The 18,593-nt window shown below is 40.5% G+C and overlaps 1 protein-coding gene across 1 annotated transcript in view; it reads right to left on the bottom strand.

Moving 5' to 3' along the window:
• Positions 1-1,931: 1,931 nt before the first annotated feature.
• The window catches only part of Trim36 (tripartite motif containing 36), a 33,593-nt gene continuing 16,931 nt past the window's right edge, over positions 1,932-18,593 (bottom strand). The window contains exons 5-10 of the mRNA XM_052155870.1: positions 16,852-16,947; positions 12,901-13,154; positions 12,582-12,706; positions 9,184-9,474; positions 5,744-6,041; positions 1,932-4,327 (exon numbers count right to left, since the gene is read on the bottom strand). Coding sequence (XP_052011830.1) covers positions 3,973-4,327; positions 5,744-6,041; positions 9,184-9,474; positions 12,582-12,706; positions 12,901-13,154; positions 16,852-16,947 — 1,419 coding nt within the window. The 3' untranslated portion in view covers positions 1,932-3,972. The remainder of the gene's footprint in view (positions 4,328-5,743; positions 6,042-9,183; positions 9,475-12,581; positions 12,707-12,900; positions 13,155-16,851; positions 16,948-18,593) is intronic.

Here is an 18,593-nt window from a genome sequence, read left to right as displayed (position 1 = left end):
ATGCTAACTGCTTTATGTAGATCCTATTTAATTCTGGTAGCAATTTAAGAGAAGTGTATCAGTTGTCCATTTCAAAGGACAGGAGATTGAGAGATCAAAATCAGCTTTCAACAGCTCTCAGGTGACCTGTGTTCACCGAGAAGCAGGAGTCATGAGCCGCCAGACAAAATGCTTATGATCTTTTCCCAATTTGTTGGTTGCCGATTTGTCCTTTTGATGGTGTCCTTTGCTTTACAGAAACTTTGTAATTTTATGAGGTCCCATTTGTCAATTCTTGATCTTAGAGCATATGCTATTGGTGTTCTGTTTATAAACTTTCTCCCTGTACCGATGTCCTCAAGGGTCTTCCCCAGTTTCTTTTCTATTAGCTTCAGAGTGTCTGGCTTTATGTGGAGGTCCTTGATCCATTTGGAGTTGAGCTTAGTACAAGGAGACAAGGATGGATCAATTTGCATTCTTCTGCATGCTGACCTCCAATTGAACCAGCACCATTTGTTGAAAAGGCTATCTTTTTTCCATTGGATGTTTTCAGCCCCTTTGTCAAGGATCAAGTGGCCAAAGGTGTGTGGGTTCATTTCTGGATCTTCAAAATTCTTAGGCAAATGGATGGAGCTGGAGAACATCATATTAAGTGAGGTAACCCAGTCTTAAAAGATCAATCATGGTATGTACTCACTAATAAGTGGATATTAACCTGGAAAACTGGAATACCCAAGACATAATTCACACATCAAATGAGGTACAAGAAGAACGGAGGAGTGGCCCCTGGTTCTGGAAAGACTCAGTGTAGCAGTATAGGGCAAAACTAGAACAGGGAAGTGGGAAGGGGTAGGTGGGAGAACAGGGGGAGGGAAGGGGGCTTATGTGACTTTCGGGGAGTGGGGGGCCAGAAAGGGGAAAATCATTTGAAATGTAAATAAAAAATATATTGAATAAAACACAACAACAAAAAAAATGCTCATGATCTAAGTTCACCACCTAAGTTCTTTCACACCGCATGAGCTTCCTTTCATTGCTATGTACTAACAAGAAATAGACCAGAACCCTACCCATCCCTTCCCGGAAAACAGGTCAGGTTTTTTAATTAACAAACTGAATTAACCTCAAATTATTAATACAACCCTCCAATGGGGAGTAGATGAGCTAGTCATTATGAAAACCCTCACTCCTGGTGTCTGGAAACCAGCTAAAGACTGAGTCAAAAGACAGAAACAGACAGATTCAGGGTTGTACAAGGTGTGGTTTATTAAAATCTTTCGGACTTTAAGTATGTCTTAAGTGGTAGCAAGTGGGTCTCTATACTCCAAGGTAGGAGGAAGAAATTTATGGGAAATAACACAAAAATGAGTGGAATCCAGTCATAATATACTTGGCCTTAAAAAAAATGTTAAACAACACTTACGAAACAGTCTAGTGTCAGCTAGATAGCTCCGAGCTAAGGTGCCTGTCAATTTGGAGATCTGAGTTTAAAAATCCAGATTTTTATACTGTGAAAAAAAGAGAACTGACTCTCCATAGCTTGTTTTCTGACTTACACACACACACACACACACACACACACCACACACACACACACACACACACACACACACACACACCACACACACCACACACACACACACACACACACACACACACACACACACACACACACATGATAAAATATAATCTACTATGGACCAGAAATGACCATATAAGTAGACAATGAAATAGATTAGCTCCATCATACTAGAATTAAATAAATGTTAGACATGACTCTGCATTAAACATAGGAGGCTAAGAGTGAGGATTGCTCTTGCAGGAGTCGCTAGAGCCGTACCACTCAGCTGGGTTGTTCACAACCACCACAACCACAATGACTCCAGGGCATCCGATACTTCTGGCCTCCACGGGTGCTTACATTTATGTATATGGACACAGTCACATACATGTACTTAAGAATAAACCTTTTTTAATTAAAAAAAAAATGAACATGTGCCACAAAGCATCTTATAAAGTAAGTGGTTTCTTTCGTTTCCCACAATGCAGAGTAAAACCCCCTAGAGTGCAGATTTGAATAACTACACTTGGCTTCCCTTTACTTACTTATTTATTATTAAAAAATGAAATTCCACTAAGCAATTTCTATACCGTGATACAGTGTTTGGACAGCTTCTTTCTCTAACTCCTGTTAAAGCTTTAAGTTTTAAAATGTCTACAGGACATGTGCTTACAGAGTATTGAGTACCGCACTAACCCACACGCGTGGAGACCTTAGCAGCTTTATTGCACAATGACCGAGGTAACACTGCACATTCTCTCCGTTTCCTATGTCATAAAGTGCTAGATATAAATGGGAGGGAAGGACAGTCACTAAACACAAATCCTCCAGACCTTTCTACAGGAGCGTAAGGGTGTGTCAGTCAGTACTGGGTCAGACGCAGTGTGATTGGCCTAACAGGCTTCCATTAAAAATAATCAAATAAAATAAGCAGCTTTGGTTATGCTATTAAAATGTTAACATTCCATACCTGATCAGTGCTGAAAACATGTAAGTCTTAGTGTCTGGACATTTTAACTTTTAGAAAGAAAATTCAAATAACTGGAAGATAATCTTACAGAAATTAATATCCAGTGTAGAAAAGGTATAAAAACTGACTAGACACATCCTTGTGATTTTCACTATTATTTCTAAGGAATCATGTATTTTACTGATTCACACTACAAATGCTTATGACCCACAGTGAGCCCACAAATAATGCCATCCAGCTGGACAGTAGTAACATGTAACATGTCTGGTATTTCAATGCCATCCAGCTGGACAGTGGTAACATGTAACATGTCTGGTATTTCATGCCATCCAGCTGGACAGTAGTAACATGTAACATGTCTGGTATTTCAATGCTGCTGAAGATGGACAGTGAACTTCTCAGATTGTAAACAAAAGCCAGAAAACATATGTACCAAAACCATAAAATTCACAAGACACAAAAAGACAGGTGTTCATTATCAGTCCATCCTCCCTAGTACCTCTGAAAAATAATCCTTTGCTATAAATAAGAATATTTTCTAAAGTAAGAAAATTTGAAGATAAAATTTCCTGGAAAAAAATTATATTGTAGTGAAAAGTTGCACGGGTTCAAGAACCCTGTGTTTCCTATAAGAAACAATGCTTGTCACATGTGCCAGACAATGGGCAGTACTACAAGGACACTCTTAGAGATGTCCTTACCAATACAGTCTGTGGTCTACAGGGAAAAAAGCAGTATTCATTTGCCAGGCAATATACGCTCAGTAGTTACACACTTTAAAATATGTAATTTTCTACTTAAATATACACCATTTTATGGCCTTCATCATTTACCTATCTATAAATTTATTTTCCTATTACCATCAAATGCAAGACACATGGCTTAGTACTAATTTCTATCAATAAGCATTTAAAAAATATCTTATCTTTGGACATGAACATGATACAAAATGAAAAGAAAAGAAAAAAACAAGCACAAAGAACCACAATAAATACTTTGTATCCCACCCCAGCCCCCAAACAAAGGGACATGAATAATCCCACCATAGCTGACTTACATCAATTAGAGTCCCTGTGCCCAAAGAGGAGGACTTCCATTGTAAAGTTATCTATCACAGACTAGTTAAGATAGAAAGTCTCCACTCCCACAATTTGTAAAAGGTATGACCATGACATGCAAGAGACAAGGTTGTGAAGTCCTTCTGAGTTTTAAGAATCATACACTAGCTGGGTATGGTGGTGACTGCCTATAATCCCAGCCCTCCAGAGGCTATAACAGAACAGTTTGAGACCAGCCTAGACTACACAGAAAAACCCTGTGTGTCAAAGCAGGACAAGACAAAACAATGAATCACACAGTACAAACAGGTGTGGTGACAGAGACGTAAATGATATGTAATTAGTTATAACACCAAGGCATGGCTTTGTTCACAGTTCTTATCCTCGTCACGTGGGGGTCCAAGCTACACGTCCTCTTCATATTCCAGATACTTCGCTGTGATGGTTTCCTCAAGCTGAATTCCTCCACTGCCCATTAAAGCAAATGCTGGATACATGGTATGCGAACAATCCACCTGGCGCTCATACAGGCATTTCATGTGGTCCATATCATAGAAGCTCACTTTGCCTTTATCACAGTCGAGGAAAATCCCTATACTGGTTGGCATGGGGAGAACTCTGTTTTCGGGTTCATTAGAAGAAGTAGGTGACTTGGGTATAAAAAATTTCTTCATGCCTATAGTAACTAATGTAAACGGTTGTGAAGAATCAAAACAGGCGTCCTCACTTCCGCTGTCATGCCCACTGTCCTGTTCGTATCTACAATACAACAATAAACACGGTAACTTATCTCCAGCCAGTCTCATAGGACCTCTTCAACACACTCAAATCATAATGCATGCTTCTCTAAAGTTAGCACACACAAAAATGTTGTATGAACACACCTCAAGCATAGACTCCAAGTTGCCATTTAGAGTTGCCCTATGTGGTCAGTGTCAAATTCCCCAAAGGAACCTCCATTTTTACCTAAATTTAGGTACAAATTGGAACTTTAAAGTATTTCCATTGGAAAAAAAAAATCAGAGGAGAGGCTGTCGAGGAGCTTAATTTGAGATTAAATATGTATGATGCATAATGATATGTCATAAAATACAAAGAACTATGTTCTTAGCCATGAAATTAACAGGCTAAAGTAAATAACCAGGCACTCAAAAGACCACAAGATAAGAGCATGGTCCATTCTCCTCTGGAAAGCCCTATTTCCTGACTGTGATTTCCACATCAAGTAAGAATAGTGAAATTACTTTCCTTTTCGTGGCACATGAAAAGTTACAGAAAATTCTGATACACAAGCCTTCCATTCTTCCCTGTGTACAGCTTGTCTTTTTATATATCTTGAATCATAGTGCATCAATAATTTTAATATGGTTTTTTTTTTGCTTCTCCTATTTCTCATAATATGGTCAACTCTTACATATCAGCACAAATATTTTACCAAGGGCATGCCATTATTTTACCGGTAAAACATTTATTATTTACAGTTTTTACACTTGAGCATACCATTGTATTTAATTAGCCCCTTACCCAGGATAACTCATGATTATGTCATTATCTGTGCAAAAAGTTTGTCCTATCATTCATGTGTCACATTAAACATAACACATAACACATTAAGCATTCATGTTTAACCATTCAGATTGAATGCTAAAAAAAAAAATATTTTCTAAGCCAGTTCATCTAATCCCCATTTAAAGGAACTAAACTACATAACCTCCATTATTCAACAGCCTAAGAGTTTACCTGCCAAAGAAACATGTGTGACACAAAAGGGCTGGTGGGAAAGGTTAAAGAAGCTATGTAAATAAAACGAGCTAACAACCGTGAAATGTGCAGTTCACGGCGCTTCACTGGATGGGTGTCTTAACACACATTTTAGCAACTATGGGAAACTTTCAAAATTTAAGGTGTGAAGCTGTGTCATAAGCAAGAAAAATTCAAAACAGACTTGCTTCCTCATAGCAGCAAAAATTAAATGCTAATCATTCTGTGAATGAATACAAGACACCCTGACTCCTTCCCTAAGACAGCCACATGACAGAGCCAATCACCCGGATCTAAGAAGCGTGTGTTCCAAATATAAGGAACGAGTCCCGGTCTGAGTTCAGGGTGATATTGGGCAATGCTGATATTTACAGTAGAGTCGTTGTCAAGTTCTCTGCCGAGGAAAACACATACCTTGGACTAGCTGCGTCCCGGGGAGAGCGCAGCCACTCTTGCAGTTTGTCACTGGAAGCAACTCCCACTTTCACCAGGTATGAATACGGTTCCACGCGGCAGGCCCAGAAGTGTTTACCCTTCGTGATTCCCACATCTCCGATGATGTAATCTAAGCTTGTGTAATGGCCCACTTGGATGCGGTCCGCAGCCAGGAGGACGTTGAAGCCCGCTCTGCTCTCCACACGGTCTCGCTTCAGGTTCAGCAAGAGATGCTCAGTATTGTAGCCACACTTCTCATCAAACAGGAAACTGAAAACTGAACAGAGGCCGAAATTATTCTCGCTGCAATCTGAGCGACGGGTACCAGGACTTCCACAGTTTAAAACTGCACCTGAGAGCTTAGACGCAGGGACGCTGTCACACTCTGCCAGACAACTCTGACAATCGGAAAGGACAACTCCGATGCAGCGGTAAGTTCTAGAACACTCTTTCCCTGAAGATCTTCAAAAATAACCAAACCAGCAGAAAATGTCCTATATAGCTATGAACATTTATGAGTATATACCTTGGGTACTTAAATACTTGGGTATTTAAATAACAGTAATGTTATTTACTATATATAGAATGTACTTGGCCAATCATCCATTTTTAAAAAATATTTATTTTATTATATTTATTATTGGGGGCGGGGAGGAGTATGTGTACAGGAGTGCAGGTGCCCATGAGGTCAGGAACTTTGGATCCCCAGGAACTGGAACTAAGAGGTGGTATATATTTATAAATACTCTGAATTTTCTTAATTTGAAAATTTGTAAGATATTTCCCTTGTCAACCAACACAACAGATATGAGAAAGATGATACTCTCTGAAAACATCATGGGTTTCCAGATGAAGAGGTTTGCATCAACACAAAGATTTAATAAACGATTCATCTAAACTCTAAATGCCCTCAGTGGTAGAATGGAGCTAACTCAACTATTTCAAATATAACATTTGTAGCTAGCTAATGCATACCCAACAAAAATATTCATCAACAGAATAACGAATAAAGAAAATGTGGTAGAAGAACAGGGTAGTGTTACTAAAACTTAATGGAAATCCTGACACACAGTACAATACAGACAACACAAAATACACCAGATGCAAAGTGATAGATACTGCAAATTTTCTCTCCTGAGGAACCCACATAGTCCAATCCTCAGAAAAAAAGAGAGATTACCAGTGTCTATGGGGAGAGGGCTGAAGAGTTGTTTATCAGATACAGATTTTTCAGGTGAGATTTACATTTTTTCTGAAGAGGTGAATAGTGCTAGCTATACGTTCACTGTACGATAATGAATGTACTTTCTATCACTAAACTGTATGCTACAATAATGCATCTACCTTTATCACGTGACATTTAAAAATTTAGCTGCCAGCAAATTAAACCCAGTCCCCACTAGAGGCAGATCCTTCTCTTCGGTGATAGCTAGTGTCCTGGCATAGTTATTCTTGATTCATTTCCATCTCTAGTATCTCTTACTTTGCACAGGAAATCTAAATGGCCCCACTACTTAAATGGATTCTCTCAGAGAGGAAGATAAACTCTTAGCATGCCTTCTCCCCCTCCCTATATAGCTCCTACTAGAAACAGCAGCCTTGTTTAGAATTATCTTCCTGCTTTCAGAGACCAGAAACTTAAAAACTTAAAAATAGCATATAGCAGCCGGGCGTGGTGGCGCACGCCTGTAATCCCAGCACTTGGGAGGCAGAGGCAGGCGGATTTCTGAGTTCGAGGCCAGCCTGGTCTACAGAGTGAGCTCCAGGACTACACAGAGAAACCCTGTCTCGAAAAACCAAAAAAAAAAAAAAAAAAAAAAAATAGCATATAGCATTAAATGTCTACTGGATACTTGAAAATTCACCCTCTCTATTGGTTTTACTAAAACTCAAGAGAAATAATTACAGCCAACCCTATATATATGTGATGGTTTAATAGGTTTGCCTCCACCCCATAGACTCATGTGTTTGAAGACTTGACCCACGGGGAGTGGTACTATTATAAAGTGTGGCCTTATTAGAGTAGGTGTGACCCTGTTGAAGGATGTGTGTCACTGTGGAGGTGGGCTTTGAGGTATTATTTATGTTCAAGCTAAACACTGTGTGGTACACAGTCTCTCATTACTGCCTTTGGACCAAAACGTAGACCTCTCAGCTCCATCTCCAGCACCATGTCTTACCTGGTAGCTGCCGTGCTTCCCACCATGTTGATAATGGACTGAATCTCTGACATGGTAAGCTAGTCCCAACCAATTAAATGTTGTCTTTTATAAGAGTTGGTAATGGTCATGGTGTCTCTTCACAGCAAAGAAACTCTTAAGACAATATCTATGCTATAAAACTTTTTAAGCCACAATATTCCTGAAAAGCACGCGTGCACACACATATAAACACACTCAGACACACACACACACACAAAACCACACACACTTTTTATATTTGGACAAAAAGGGAAAGGAAAGAAAGAAGTCAGAAAATATGGGTACATAAGACACTAAAACAGGAGGGGTAGGGTGGTCCAGGGCCTAAAAAAAACAACTGAGTTTGTCTGAGGCATGACGGGCAGGAAAAGTGCTTCCCATGACCATGAGTCAGAACAACTTTACTTCCAAGCATCCCCATCTATGAAGACACTGCAGTAGACACTAACTAACCCATATGTCCTTTCTATCCAGTAAAACTCTTCAACCTCTCTAATCAATAATTAATGTCAGCATATCCTGGGAAAAGAGCTGGGGGTAATATGGAGCTGGGGGAAGAATTTTTCTGTGTTGAAGGAAAACCTGCAATGCGGTCCTAAAATATGCCATCTGCCCTGGTGTGCAGAGAAGCACACTGCAAGAGAAAACCTAGGCAAGTCAGACAAATCATGCCAATGAATATAAAAAGTAACTATCAATATCCTGCACCTTAGACATTGCCATTAACTGACTTAAAAAAAAGCCCCAGAACCAGGTAATTGTTTGATGGTTTGGGCTCTTTGAGACAGGCTCCTATGATTTTGCCCTTGGATGGTCTAGTACTCACTATGCACACAGGCAGACCAGACTCATCTCAAATTCAGAGATCTGCCTGCCTCTGCCTCCTAAGTGCTGGAATAGAAGACGTGCTCCCCCAAGCCCATCAAGTCATGCAGTCTTAATGGTTTAAAATAGCATTATGACATTTTGATGCCAATTTAGCTCCAGTCATTAACATCTTTCTTTTTTTTTTTTTTTTTGGTCTGATATCAATCAAAATCTAACATAGCCTATGAGGTGATATTTGTCAACTCAGGCCATTTCTAAATCTCACCCAAGTGTGGAATCTACTTGTCTAGAGTCTTTCAAGTGCAAAAGGCTGGTTTCATTGTAGGTTTATGCATGGAGACACTCTACACTTCCGGGCCTCTCCCACTCTGACTCCGTTATTCCCAGTACCTGGAGCTGGAGGAGTATGCAGAATCAGTTCTCTGCTGCAGGGGCTGCAGATAGAACCCCTGTAAGCTCTCACGCGGAACGCATAGGGACTGTTGCTTTCAAGGTTGGAGACGACTTTACTTGTGCCGTGAACTTCTATCTCATTCCATGATATCATTTCTTCGTCTCTGTTAATCCTGCGGTATTCGAGAACATAGCTGTCGGCTTTGTCCTTTTCTGGATGGCGCCAGTCTATCAAGGCATTATTGTACACTTTACTCTGTTCCTCGTTGATTTCAGGAATGTCTATGCCTGAAAGAATTATGACATACAAACACAATGTTAAGACGGTATTTCCCTCAGCAAAAATAAAGTACTGGCAGTTTCTATAATGTCCAAGAAATTTCTAAATTTATAATATTATGTATGTATAAGAAGACAGTAAATCTCAAATAAGGTAAATCTGTAATTATAGTTGAATTATAATTATATAATAGCATTATAATAGCATTAATTATAATAGCATTAAGTGATATCATTATTAATTCTGAAACACTGGAAATTCTATTTTGTAAAACCATAGACTTTTCCCATAATGAGTCATATCTCTGGAGTTGAAATTATTATGTAAATTTACAGAAACCATTTTAGTACTTAAAATGGTAAGTTTTGTGATTGTCCACCTAACTCTACTGAGCATTTTCTTTAATATTTACCAACATGGACTTGCAAATACTTTTTCTTAGTATGGCATGATAAAGCAGCTGGCGAGGTGCTGGTGAAATGTTTGCTATGCAAGCTTGAGCACCCCAGTTAGTGTCTCCAGCACCCACAGAAAAGCTGGTAGTGGTGGCAGGAGTCTGTTCCACCAGTTCTGGGGCCAGGGTGGGGGAGACAGGTGGATCCCTGAAGCTAGCTGGCCAACTCAGCTGCCCATACTGGTGAACCCCGGGGTCCACTGAGGCCCTAGTTCAAAAGAATCAGACAGACAACTGAGCAAGACATGGTACTAACCTCTGGCCTCTGCTCTCTCTCTATATATACACACATGAAATGCAACAAACACACACACACACACTCACACTTAAAGAAAAGAAAAGAAAGAAAAAAAAGAAAAGAAAAGAAAGAAAAAGAAAAGAAAAGAAAAAAGAAAAGAAAAGAAAAGAAAAGAAAAGAAAAGAAAAATCAGAAACTAAAAAAGGAAAACCCAAAAAACTATTTAGGCAATTCCAAGATAATCAGTATAGCAATCTTGTTTAGATCCTGCCAATATTTTGCCATAAAGAATTCCACTGTCTGGATCAAGATTTATACATTTAGGGGAAATAAGTTCCTAATATTTTGCTGAAAGTATGTTTATTGCCTACATGGTATCTCACAATTGTAATCTCTGTACTTAGGAAGAATCAGGATCACTGTAAATACAAGGGCAGCCTGGGCTACATAATGAATTGCTGATTAACCTAGGCTATATGGTTTCTCAAAAAAGCAAAATGTAAAGGAAACCAACATCACAGCTAACTCTTGGTGCACACACCTTTTCTATACACTAAATTTGGAAGCTTGGATCCACTGGTCTTTCAGCAATGTCTATAAGTTACATGTATGCTGGGCAGGACAGCACATGCCTATAATACCAGAGCAGCCAGGAGAATAAATTTATGGTGTTCCTTGGCTACATGCTAAGTTTGAGTTCAGTGTGGATAAATTACATATACAAAAACATGTGTGTCCACACCCCGCCCATCTCCATCAAGCCACAGAGGAGGAAATGGAATCAGGGAAGGCCCCGCTCCCTTTCACTTACCCCACAGCCTCGTATAGGAATGAGCCTCCTATAAGGAAGCCTGGCAGTGCATTAACACATATGAAGATTACACAGCCACAGTAAGATCAGCAAACGCATCCACAACTAAAAACTAAACAGGGCTGAATCACGGGGTATCTTCAGCCACACGGTCCCAGTAAGAATGAGCACATAGGGAAAATGAAATACATCCACAGGCAGGAAAGGAGGCTCCCCTCTCTTTTGCCCAGTGTCTTCTTAGTACTTGGTACTATGCATAACCAACCCATACTCACCCACATCAGCCTTACCCTGGCAGGGGCAATGTGTGGATCCATAGGTAACAAACTTAAAGTCAAAAGTAAGCAAAAAGCAATTGATGTGTGAGAACCAACAGTCTGGGAAGTAAAACCAGCATTTGAAATGATAATAAACACCTATTTAGAAAAACTAAATCCATAATAAATACCAGATTTGGAGATACATGTAAAAAGAAAAGATGCCACAGAAAGCCACAGTTTTTAAATCTTTAAGAAGCCAAATTTGGTTTTTAAAAAGACAGCTTTTTAAAAATATTATTTACTTAATGTATAAATGCTCTATCTGCATGCCAGAAGAGGGCATCCGATCCCATTACAGATGGTTGTGAGCTACCATGTGGTTGCTGGAAACTGAACTCAGGACCTCAAAAAAAGCAGCCAGGACTCTTAACCACTAGGCCATCTCTCCAGCCTGTAAACATCTTTTTTATTTAGGTTTTAAAAATCTTATGCTTGGGGATTAAGTATGGGCAAGTGAGTGCAGGTGCCCTCCGAGGCCAGACACTATCAGAGCCCCTGGGGCTGGCACTCTGGTGGCTGTGAGGCACTGGATGTGGGAGCTGGGAATCAAACTCTGGTCCTCAGGAAGAGGAGAGCTCGCTGGTAAGACTGAGCACCTGTCTAGCGCCCAGTCTGTGCTGCTTCAACGTCACAGGAGGAGAAGCCTCTGCAGGGCAAATGTATCACAGTGTAAGGATAGAAGGAAGCCCTCCTTGTGATGGTGGCCTGTGAGGGTGTTTCCTAAAAGTCATCTGTTGAAGTCAGGACCCCCACCCACAGCAGTCCTCAGAAGACTGACTATATTTAGAGACTTGATCTTCAGAGGGGATATTAAATGAAGCTGAGATCCTCACAGCATACCCTAATTCAATATAGCTAGAATTCAGAATATATTTTAAACCAGATTTCTTTTTTTTTAAGATTTATTTATTTATTATATGTAAGTACACTGTAGCTGTCTTCAGTGTCTTCAGACACCAGAAGAGGTCAGATCTCATTACGGATGGTTGTGAGCCACCATGTGGTTGCTGGGATTTGAACTCAGGACCTTCAGAAGAGCTGTCGGTGCTCTTAACCGCTGAGCCATCTCTCCAGCCCTAAACCAGATTTCATATACTAACAATACCATAAGCCTTTAATTTTTTAAAAAATGTGACGCCATGTACACAATGTTTAAAAAGCCGAGAGTATATAGTTCTGTGCCCAAAAACTAAACTTCCGGGATGATGATCAGGAGCAGCTTAAATCAAAGGGGAGGGCGGCGCATGCGCTGCACACACAGCCGGGGAGGAAGCGCCGCCTTTACTACTTACCACTGGAGAAAAAGGACAATTCTCCAAGCACCTCTGTTTGTTTCGATATGTTAACGACATAGTCTTCAAAAGAAGCCTGGGCTGCAGGTCTGAAGCTCTTCAGGGATTCTGTAGCTTTCTGTATTCTGTGGGCAGACATATGTCATATAAAAGCCATTCTTTGAAAGGGCAAATCACACTAAACACTGGCAACGTGGCAGGCCAAAGAAACGGACCCTGCATTCAGAACCCAGGACGCAGCAGAGCCAGACTGCTCCTTGACCCACCACCAGGAACTACTCGGCCAGTCGAGGTTTTTAAAAGCTAACCCAGCAAGTACCTGAGATGGAGCTGCTTCGCCGTCTGCACAAAGCAAGACTGATCCGTCTCCTTCAGCACTTCCTGAGCGTATCCCACAAGCCCGTTATTCTCTAGAAGGCCTTGGTACTCTTCCATTTGAGTGTGGAATTTGTCCAGTCTTAGTTTCTTAGAGGCATCGATGGCTTTCAGAACAGACGACTTCCTGTCTTCCAGGATTTCAAAGAGCTTTTCAAAATGTGCCAGCGCTTCTTCCTTCGCCCTCTCTCCGTTGCACTAGTGTAAACCACACACGCGTTAGCTCGTGCTGAATCCAACCTCCCCATTGCATGAACACAGAACACACGCATTAGCTCAGCCATAAACCCAATCAAGGTCTTCTTCTGACACTCTACATAATATCAACGAAACAAGGCCGGATGTCTGCTTCCAAAATCTTCAAAGCAGTAGCGTGGGGTGAGGCACATAGAGAACACCTGTCTGCTTCCGTTTCTATTTGCTTTGTGATGTCAGAACTTTGTACTGTTAAAGTCCGGCAACAGACAAATAATTCGATCAAATGGGAAGCAATTTTCAGTGATAAAATTAGTTAAGGGCAAAACTGAACTGATTTAACCACAAATACAGCAAAAGCACAACTCTTGAAAGTTTGCAACTCATCTCAAAATCAGGAATATTTCTAAATACAGGAAGCTATTCTAAAGTTAAATTACAGCTTTTACAATCCTCAAAATTCTATATTAAGGTGTTTAAAATGAATTTTCTTTAATCCTCACCTAGCCATGTGCTCTGGGCTCAGCTGAATCTAAGCATGAGTTCTGGGTTCGATACCCACCATTCTCGCTCTCCCATGCAAAACGCATGGATAAACATAAATTATTCAGAGTCTTATGAGGATGAGTAAAGATTGTTTACCTGACAAGCATGCACTGTGTCACACACTCTGAACACTCTTATCACTGCATAATTATTTTTCTGTTTCATAAAACAACCTATCTAGAATGCATATTATAAACATGTTGATTGGGGGTTCTGTTTGTTTTGTTTACATAACCTGGCTGGCCTAGATCTCAATCCTCCTGCCTCACCCTCCCTAGTGTTGGGATTACACTTCTGTGTCACCCTGTCTGGGCCAAATGATTTGAATTTTTATAAAATCAGGGCTCAGAGTGACTTTGAAAGAATCCAGTGACTACAGGTAGTACTCATCATTACAGACCTAACACAAAGTCTTCAGGAACAGGCACTGTGGGGGACACTGCAGGGACACTGTGGGGACACTGCTGAATTCCCAGCAGCCTCTGAGCCCAGAAAGGAATGCTGCTCAGATTCCCTTCTCCATGCTAACCCCACCAGTTCAAGTTTTGGTTTTGGTGGCCTTTTGTTTTTTAATATAACATACAAAGTGATGGGGTTTATTATGGTATTTTCGTATTTACCAATATACTCTGTTCTAGTTCAGTTTTTAAAGGAAACGTTCAGAGAACAGTAAGATTCTCTCAATGGTTTTCCACATTAAGCTCAGAAATATGCATAGATAAAATTATAATTGCAGACACAAAAGCTGTCCCATGTCACTGAGGAAGTGTTAAGGACAGAGACAAACATGGCATTAATATGCTTGGGGGTGGGGGCAGGGATAAGACAGGGTTTCTCTGTGTAGCCTGTAGATCAGGCTGGCCTTGAACTCATAGATCCAGAGATCTGCCTGCATCTGCCTCCCAAGTGCTAGGATTAAAGGCGGGCACCACCACTGTCAGTTTAATTTGCATTTTCTTTTTTCCTTTCTTTTCATTATTTCTTCTACAGTAATGGTGATCCAGACCAGAATCAAGACCTGCATATCCTGTACAGGTCACACAAATTTTCTACCACTAAGAAACATCCCAGGCCCCTGATGTTTCTTCACGATCTCACTTCCTACTGGGAAAAAAATATTTCAAGAAATAACAATCTTGAGCTAGCCTAGATTTTTTATATTTAATTATAAGTTTTAAAGTGAGCAAGAAGAAAAAAAAAACTCCACTCTACATATCAAAGCCTACGAAAAGTACTTAAATTGTCAAATAACCCAGCCTTACTCATACTTACTGTATTTTTAAAATGCTATTACTTTTTATTCGTTTTATTGATTTACATTTTGTTTATTGTGTTTGTGTGTGTGAGAGTGTGTGTGTGTGTGTGTGTGTATACATCTCTGGGGGGGTGTCAAAAGACAACTCAAGAGAATAGATTCTTTCCATCAACCATGTAGGCTCCAGAAATTACACTCAGGTAAATTAAGCTTAGCAGCACATACCTTCACCTTATAGGCTATCTAACCTATATCTATCCCTTTTTTAGACAGTCTTGTGTGATCCTTTAATTTCTATGAAGCCAAGACTGGCCTTGAACTCATAATCTTTCTGCTTCCATCCCCAGTGCTAAGATTACAGGTATGAGCCACCATGCTAGCTTATGTTCTGCCGCTTCTGGCATGGCCATGGTAGGAACAGAATAATATGGTTCCTGCCCCTAGAACAGAGCCAGCAGGGCATGGGCCTCTATGAGCATTGATGGCTGCTGTGAGCAAAAGGCTTTTTATGTAATAGTGAACATATGTTCATGTTCCTCCTTCAAGGAATGTCCTCACTGCCAAGGTTGATGACTCCAGGATAATGAGAGACAGTGTGAATCTGGGAGGTATAGGTATGTCTATGTCTCAGCAAAATGGTAGAACGCAGTGACCTTTGGGACGGCACTTTAGACTGTGGGAAAGAACGCTGAAAACATGAGTTCAAAAACACATAATTTCTCAACTATGCAAGACTGGGCTTTTGATCTGCAAGAGAAGAGCTATCCAGAGAGCTTTAAAAATTACTAAAAATATGTCTTGACCAGAGAGCTCTCTGGAGATCTCTAGAGAGATCAAAACAGAGAGAGAGAGAAATCTGGGAAGCTGTCTCCAGCAGAACATTGGCTGTCAGCTTGTGATCCATGATTTGACTTCAAGTTGTTTGTTTTACCACTCCCAGGCATCTCTTCCTAAGAACTCCTCTCCAAGTCTAGATTGGTCCTTGGCAACTTTCCTACTTAAACTGAAGTAGAATATACAAACAGAAAAATGTGCGTGTAAGCATAAAGGAAGGGACTCTATAAATACATACTGACCAGCAGAACATTCAAATAAAAACACATTACTGTATGTCAGCAGTCACCCTCATAACCTCTGCAGTGCTGATTCTCCTCCTCAAGGATAACTTTATGAAATTTTTAAATATAATTCAATCTCACTACTTGGCTACTTAAAAATATATCTAATGCATAAGAATGTTTTGCTTGCATATGTCTGTGTACCATGTAGATGCCTGGAACTGGAGCTATAGATGGTTGTAAACCACCATGAGGTGTTGGAAATTGAACCCATGTCCTCTAGAAGAGTAACCAGTGCTCCCAAGCATTGCAAAATCATCTCTGCAGCCTGTTCTGTATACTGTCTATAAATGTCATCAAGGCATCATTCCTTCCATACAATGTATGGCAGGATATACCTAGACTACACAGTATTAGGTCTAATAGTCTCATCACTACTTGTACACCACTGCGATAGACATTTGGGTTGTTTCTACCTTGTGGCCTCTGCAAACAAGACAAGCATGAACACTCATCTTTATGTATATAAGCAAGCCAAAACATGTATTCAGCAGAAGCTGGAATTTTAGATAACCCTGGTACTATCACATACAGTAACCTTTCAAAGGCTATCTGTTCATGTTCACATGCTGGTCAGTGTTGAAAGCTAATCTTTCCCTATGACGCCTGAACACTGATCACCCGGAAGTCTACTCTGCATGTGTTTCCACAAGATCTAGGGAAGCAAAGGTGTGAGGTCACACAATTCCCAGCTCAGAGAACACATTTAGGATGTTATGAACAAATTAGACAATGTCTGGATGAATGAATGGAAAGGTACTCTGACCAGCTTACAACTTACCTCTGTTTCTTTCATTAGCAAGTTTAGTTCAGAAATTTGACTTTTCACCTGGCTTTCCTTACCAATAAGGTAATCAATGTCTTTTGAAAGTTTCTCCTGTGGAAACACACAGAACACAAGTACAAAAATAAGTCAACAAAGACTTAATGCAATTTTGGAAATTATATGGTACTCTTCCTTCCTGATGAAGGATCAGCAAAACCAACTATGGTGATTAACTCAAAGTAAATATTTACTGGCCTTAGCCCTTAGGTTCAAGGTCATCTGAAGGGTTAAATGACAGTGGGGTCAGGCGACAATCAAACATTCCAAATGTGCAAGTAGAACTTATCATTGCTTATCACTCTCAAAATCCTTGTTTCTAAGGCTTCTAAGCAAATCGAAGGTCAAATAGTATAGCAGCTAAAATAGTACAGCCTTCTCTCACATTTCACAATTTACACACACACACACAAACACACACACCAGGAAAACCAGCAAAGATCAATCCAAAATAATCCCAGCTCATTCCATCCTTGCTATTCATTCACTATACACTGGTAAAAACTTGGATTTTTCAACTAATTTGTTTGTAAATTAGCTATTCTGAACACTGTGATTTCTCAGAGAAATTACATCGAAGATTTTGGTGTAATCTCTAGCTTTGTCAAAAAGTTATGCTTTGAGCAATTTTCTCAATCTAGAATCCATTTTTAAAAAGCAAAAACCACTTGAAAGTACTTGGCAGGATTAACAAGTGTCAACGGGACAACTATTAAGTCTAAATGAAACTGAGAAAGGCCAGGAAGCCCCTCCCACGGTCCAGTGGATAAGATGCTCAGGATGAGTGCTCTCCCGGATGCTGACTGCTGAACCCCTGGAATGTAAAGTGAGGACAAGAAGAGAGACAACCACTTGGTGCTTAAGAATTCAAGAAGTGTCTAACCTACTTCATCTTCCTCTTTATACTAGAGAGTGAAAGAGGATGTGTACAGAAATAGACGTGGCTGGCTCTGCAGAACCCATGTCAGTCTTAGAGGGACACCCAGCAACCAGATACACAGAAGCCCTCTGGGAGTGCTCACTGCAGAGGGAGGAAGTGGCTGACCAGAAAGGAACAAGATTTCTGGACACAAAAGACAGAATGGGTTTGGAATCTAGCTTAGGGATAGAGTATGTCCCCAGCAGGTGCAAAGTCCTAGATCAATCTCCAGAGCCCACATCAATCAACTCTAAGAGCTGGACATGGCCATACAAGCCTGTAATCCTTGAGAGAGACAGAGAGACCAAAACAGAGAAAAGAAAACGGGATTTTACAGGATAATAATGCTACAAAGCGACAGAAAAAACCTTCCATTTTGACTTAGCATTTTACCCATCCAAAGAACCCAAAGTTCATGAGGTACAAATACCACAGTAAATAGCTGAACCAGAAACCTCCAGGATTAGGGCGTATTTAACAGCACACTGCAAGCCAAATGTCAGGTCTGTACTGGGGCCACAGGCATGAGCACAGGCGTGAGCACAGGCATGAGCACAGGCGTGAGCACAGGCGTGAGCACAGGCATGAGCACAGGCATGAGCACAGGTGTGAGCACATGCACTCTCTTTTCTTGACTACAGTGACAGAGCTGCATCTGCCCCGCCCCCCATTGTCCACCCTTTGTACGCTCAAAGCAGCTAGACATGGTCATTGCCCCCAAACCCCAAAAAATCAGTCAGGGTGACGTCTGAGAGAAGGGAAGAAGAGACTAGGAGTTAAA

This window comes from Apodemus sylvaticus, chromosome 13, assembly GCF_947179515.1.
Source record: "Apodemus sylvaticus chromosome 13, mApoSyl1.1, whole genome shotgun sequence".
Lineage (NCBI taxonomy): Eukaryota > Metazoa > Chordata > Mammalia > Rodentia > Muridae > Apodemus > Apodemus sylvaticus.
Note: the sequence above shows the minus strand (reverse complement) of the source record. Positions and strands in the feature narration are given on the sequence as shown.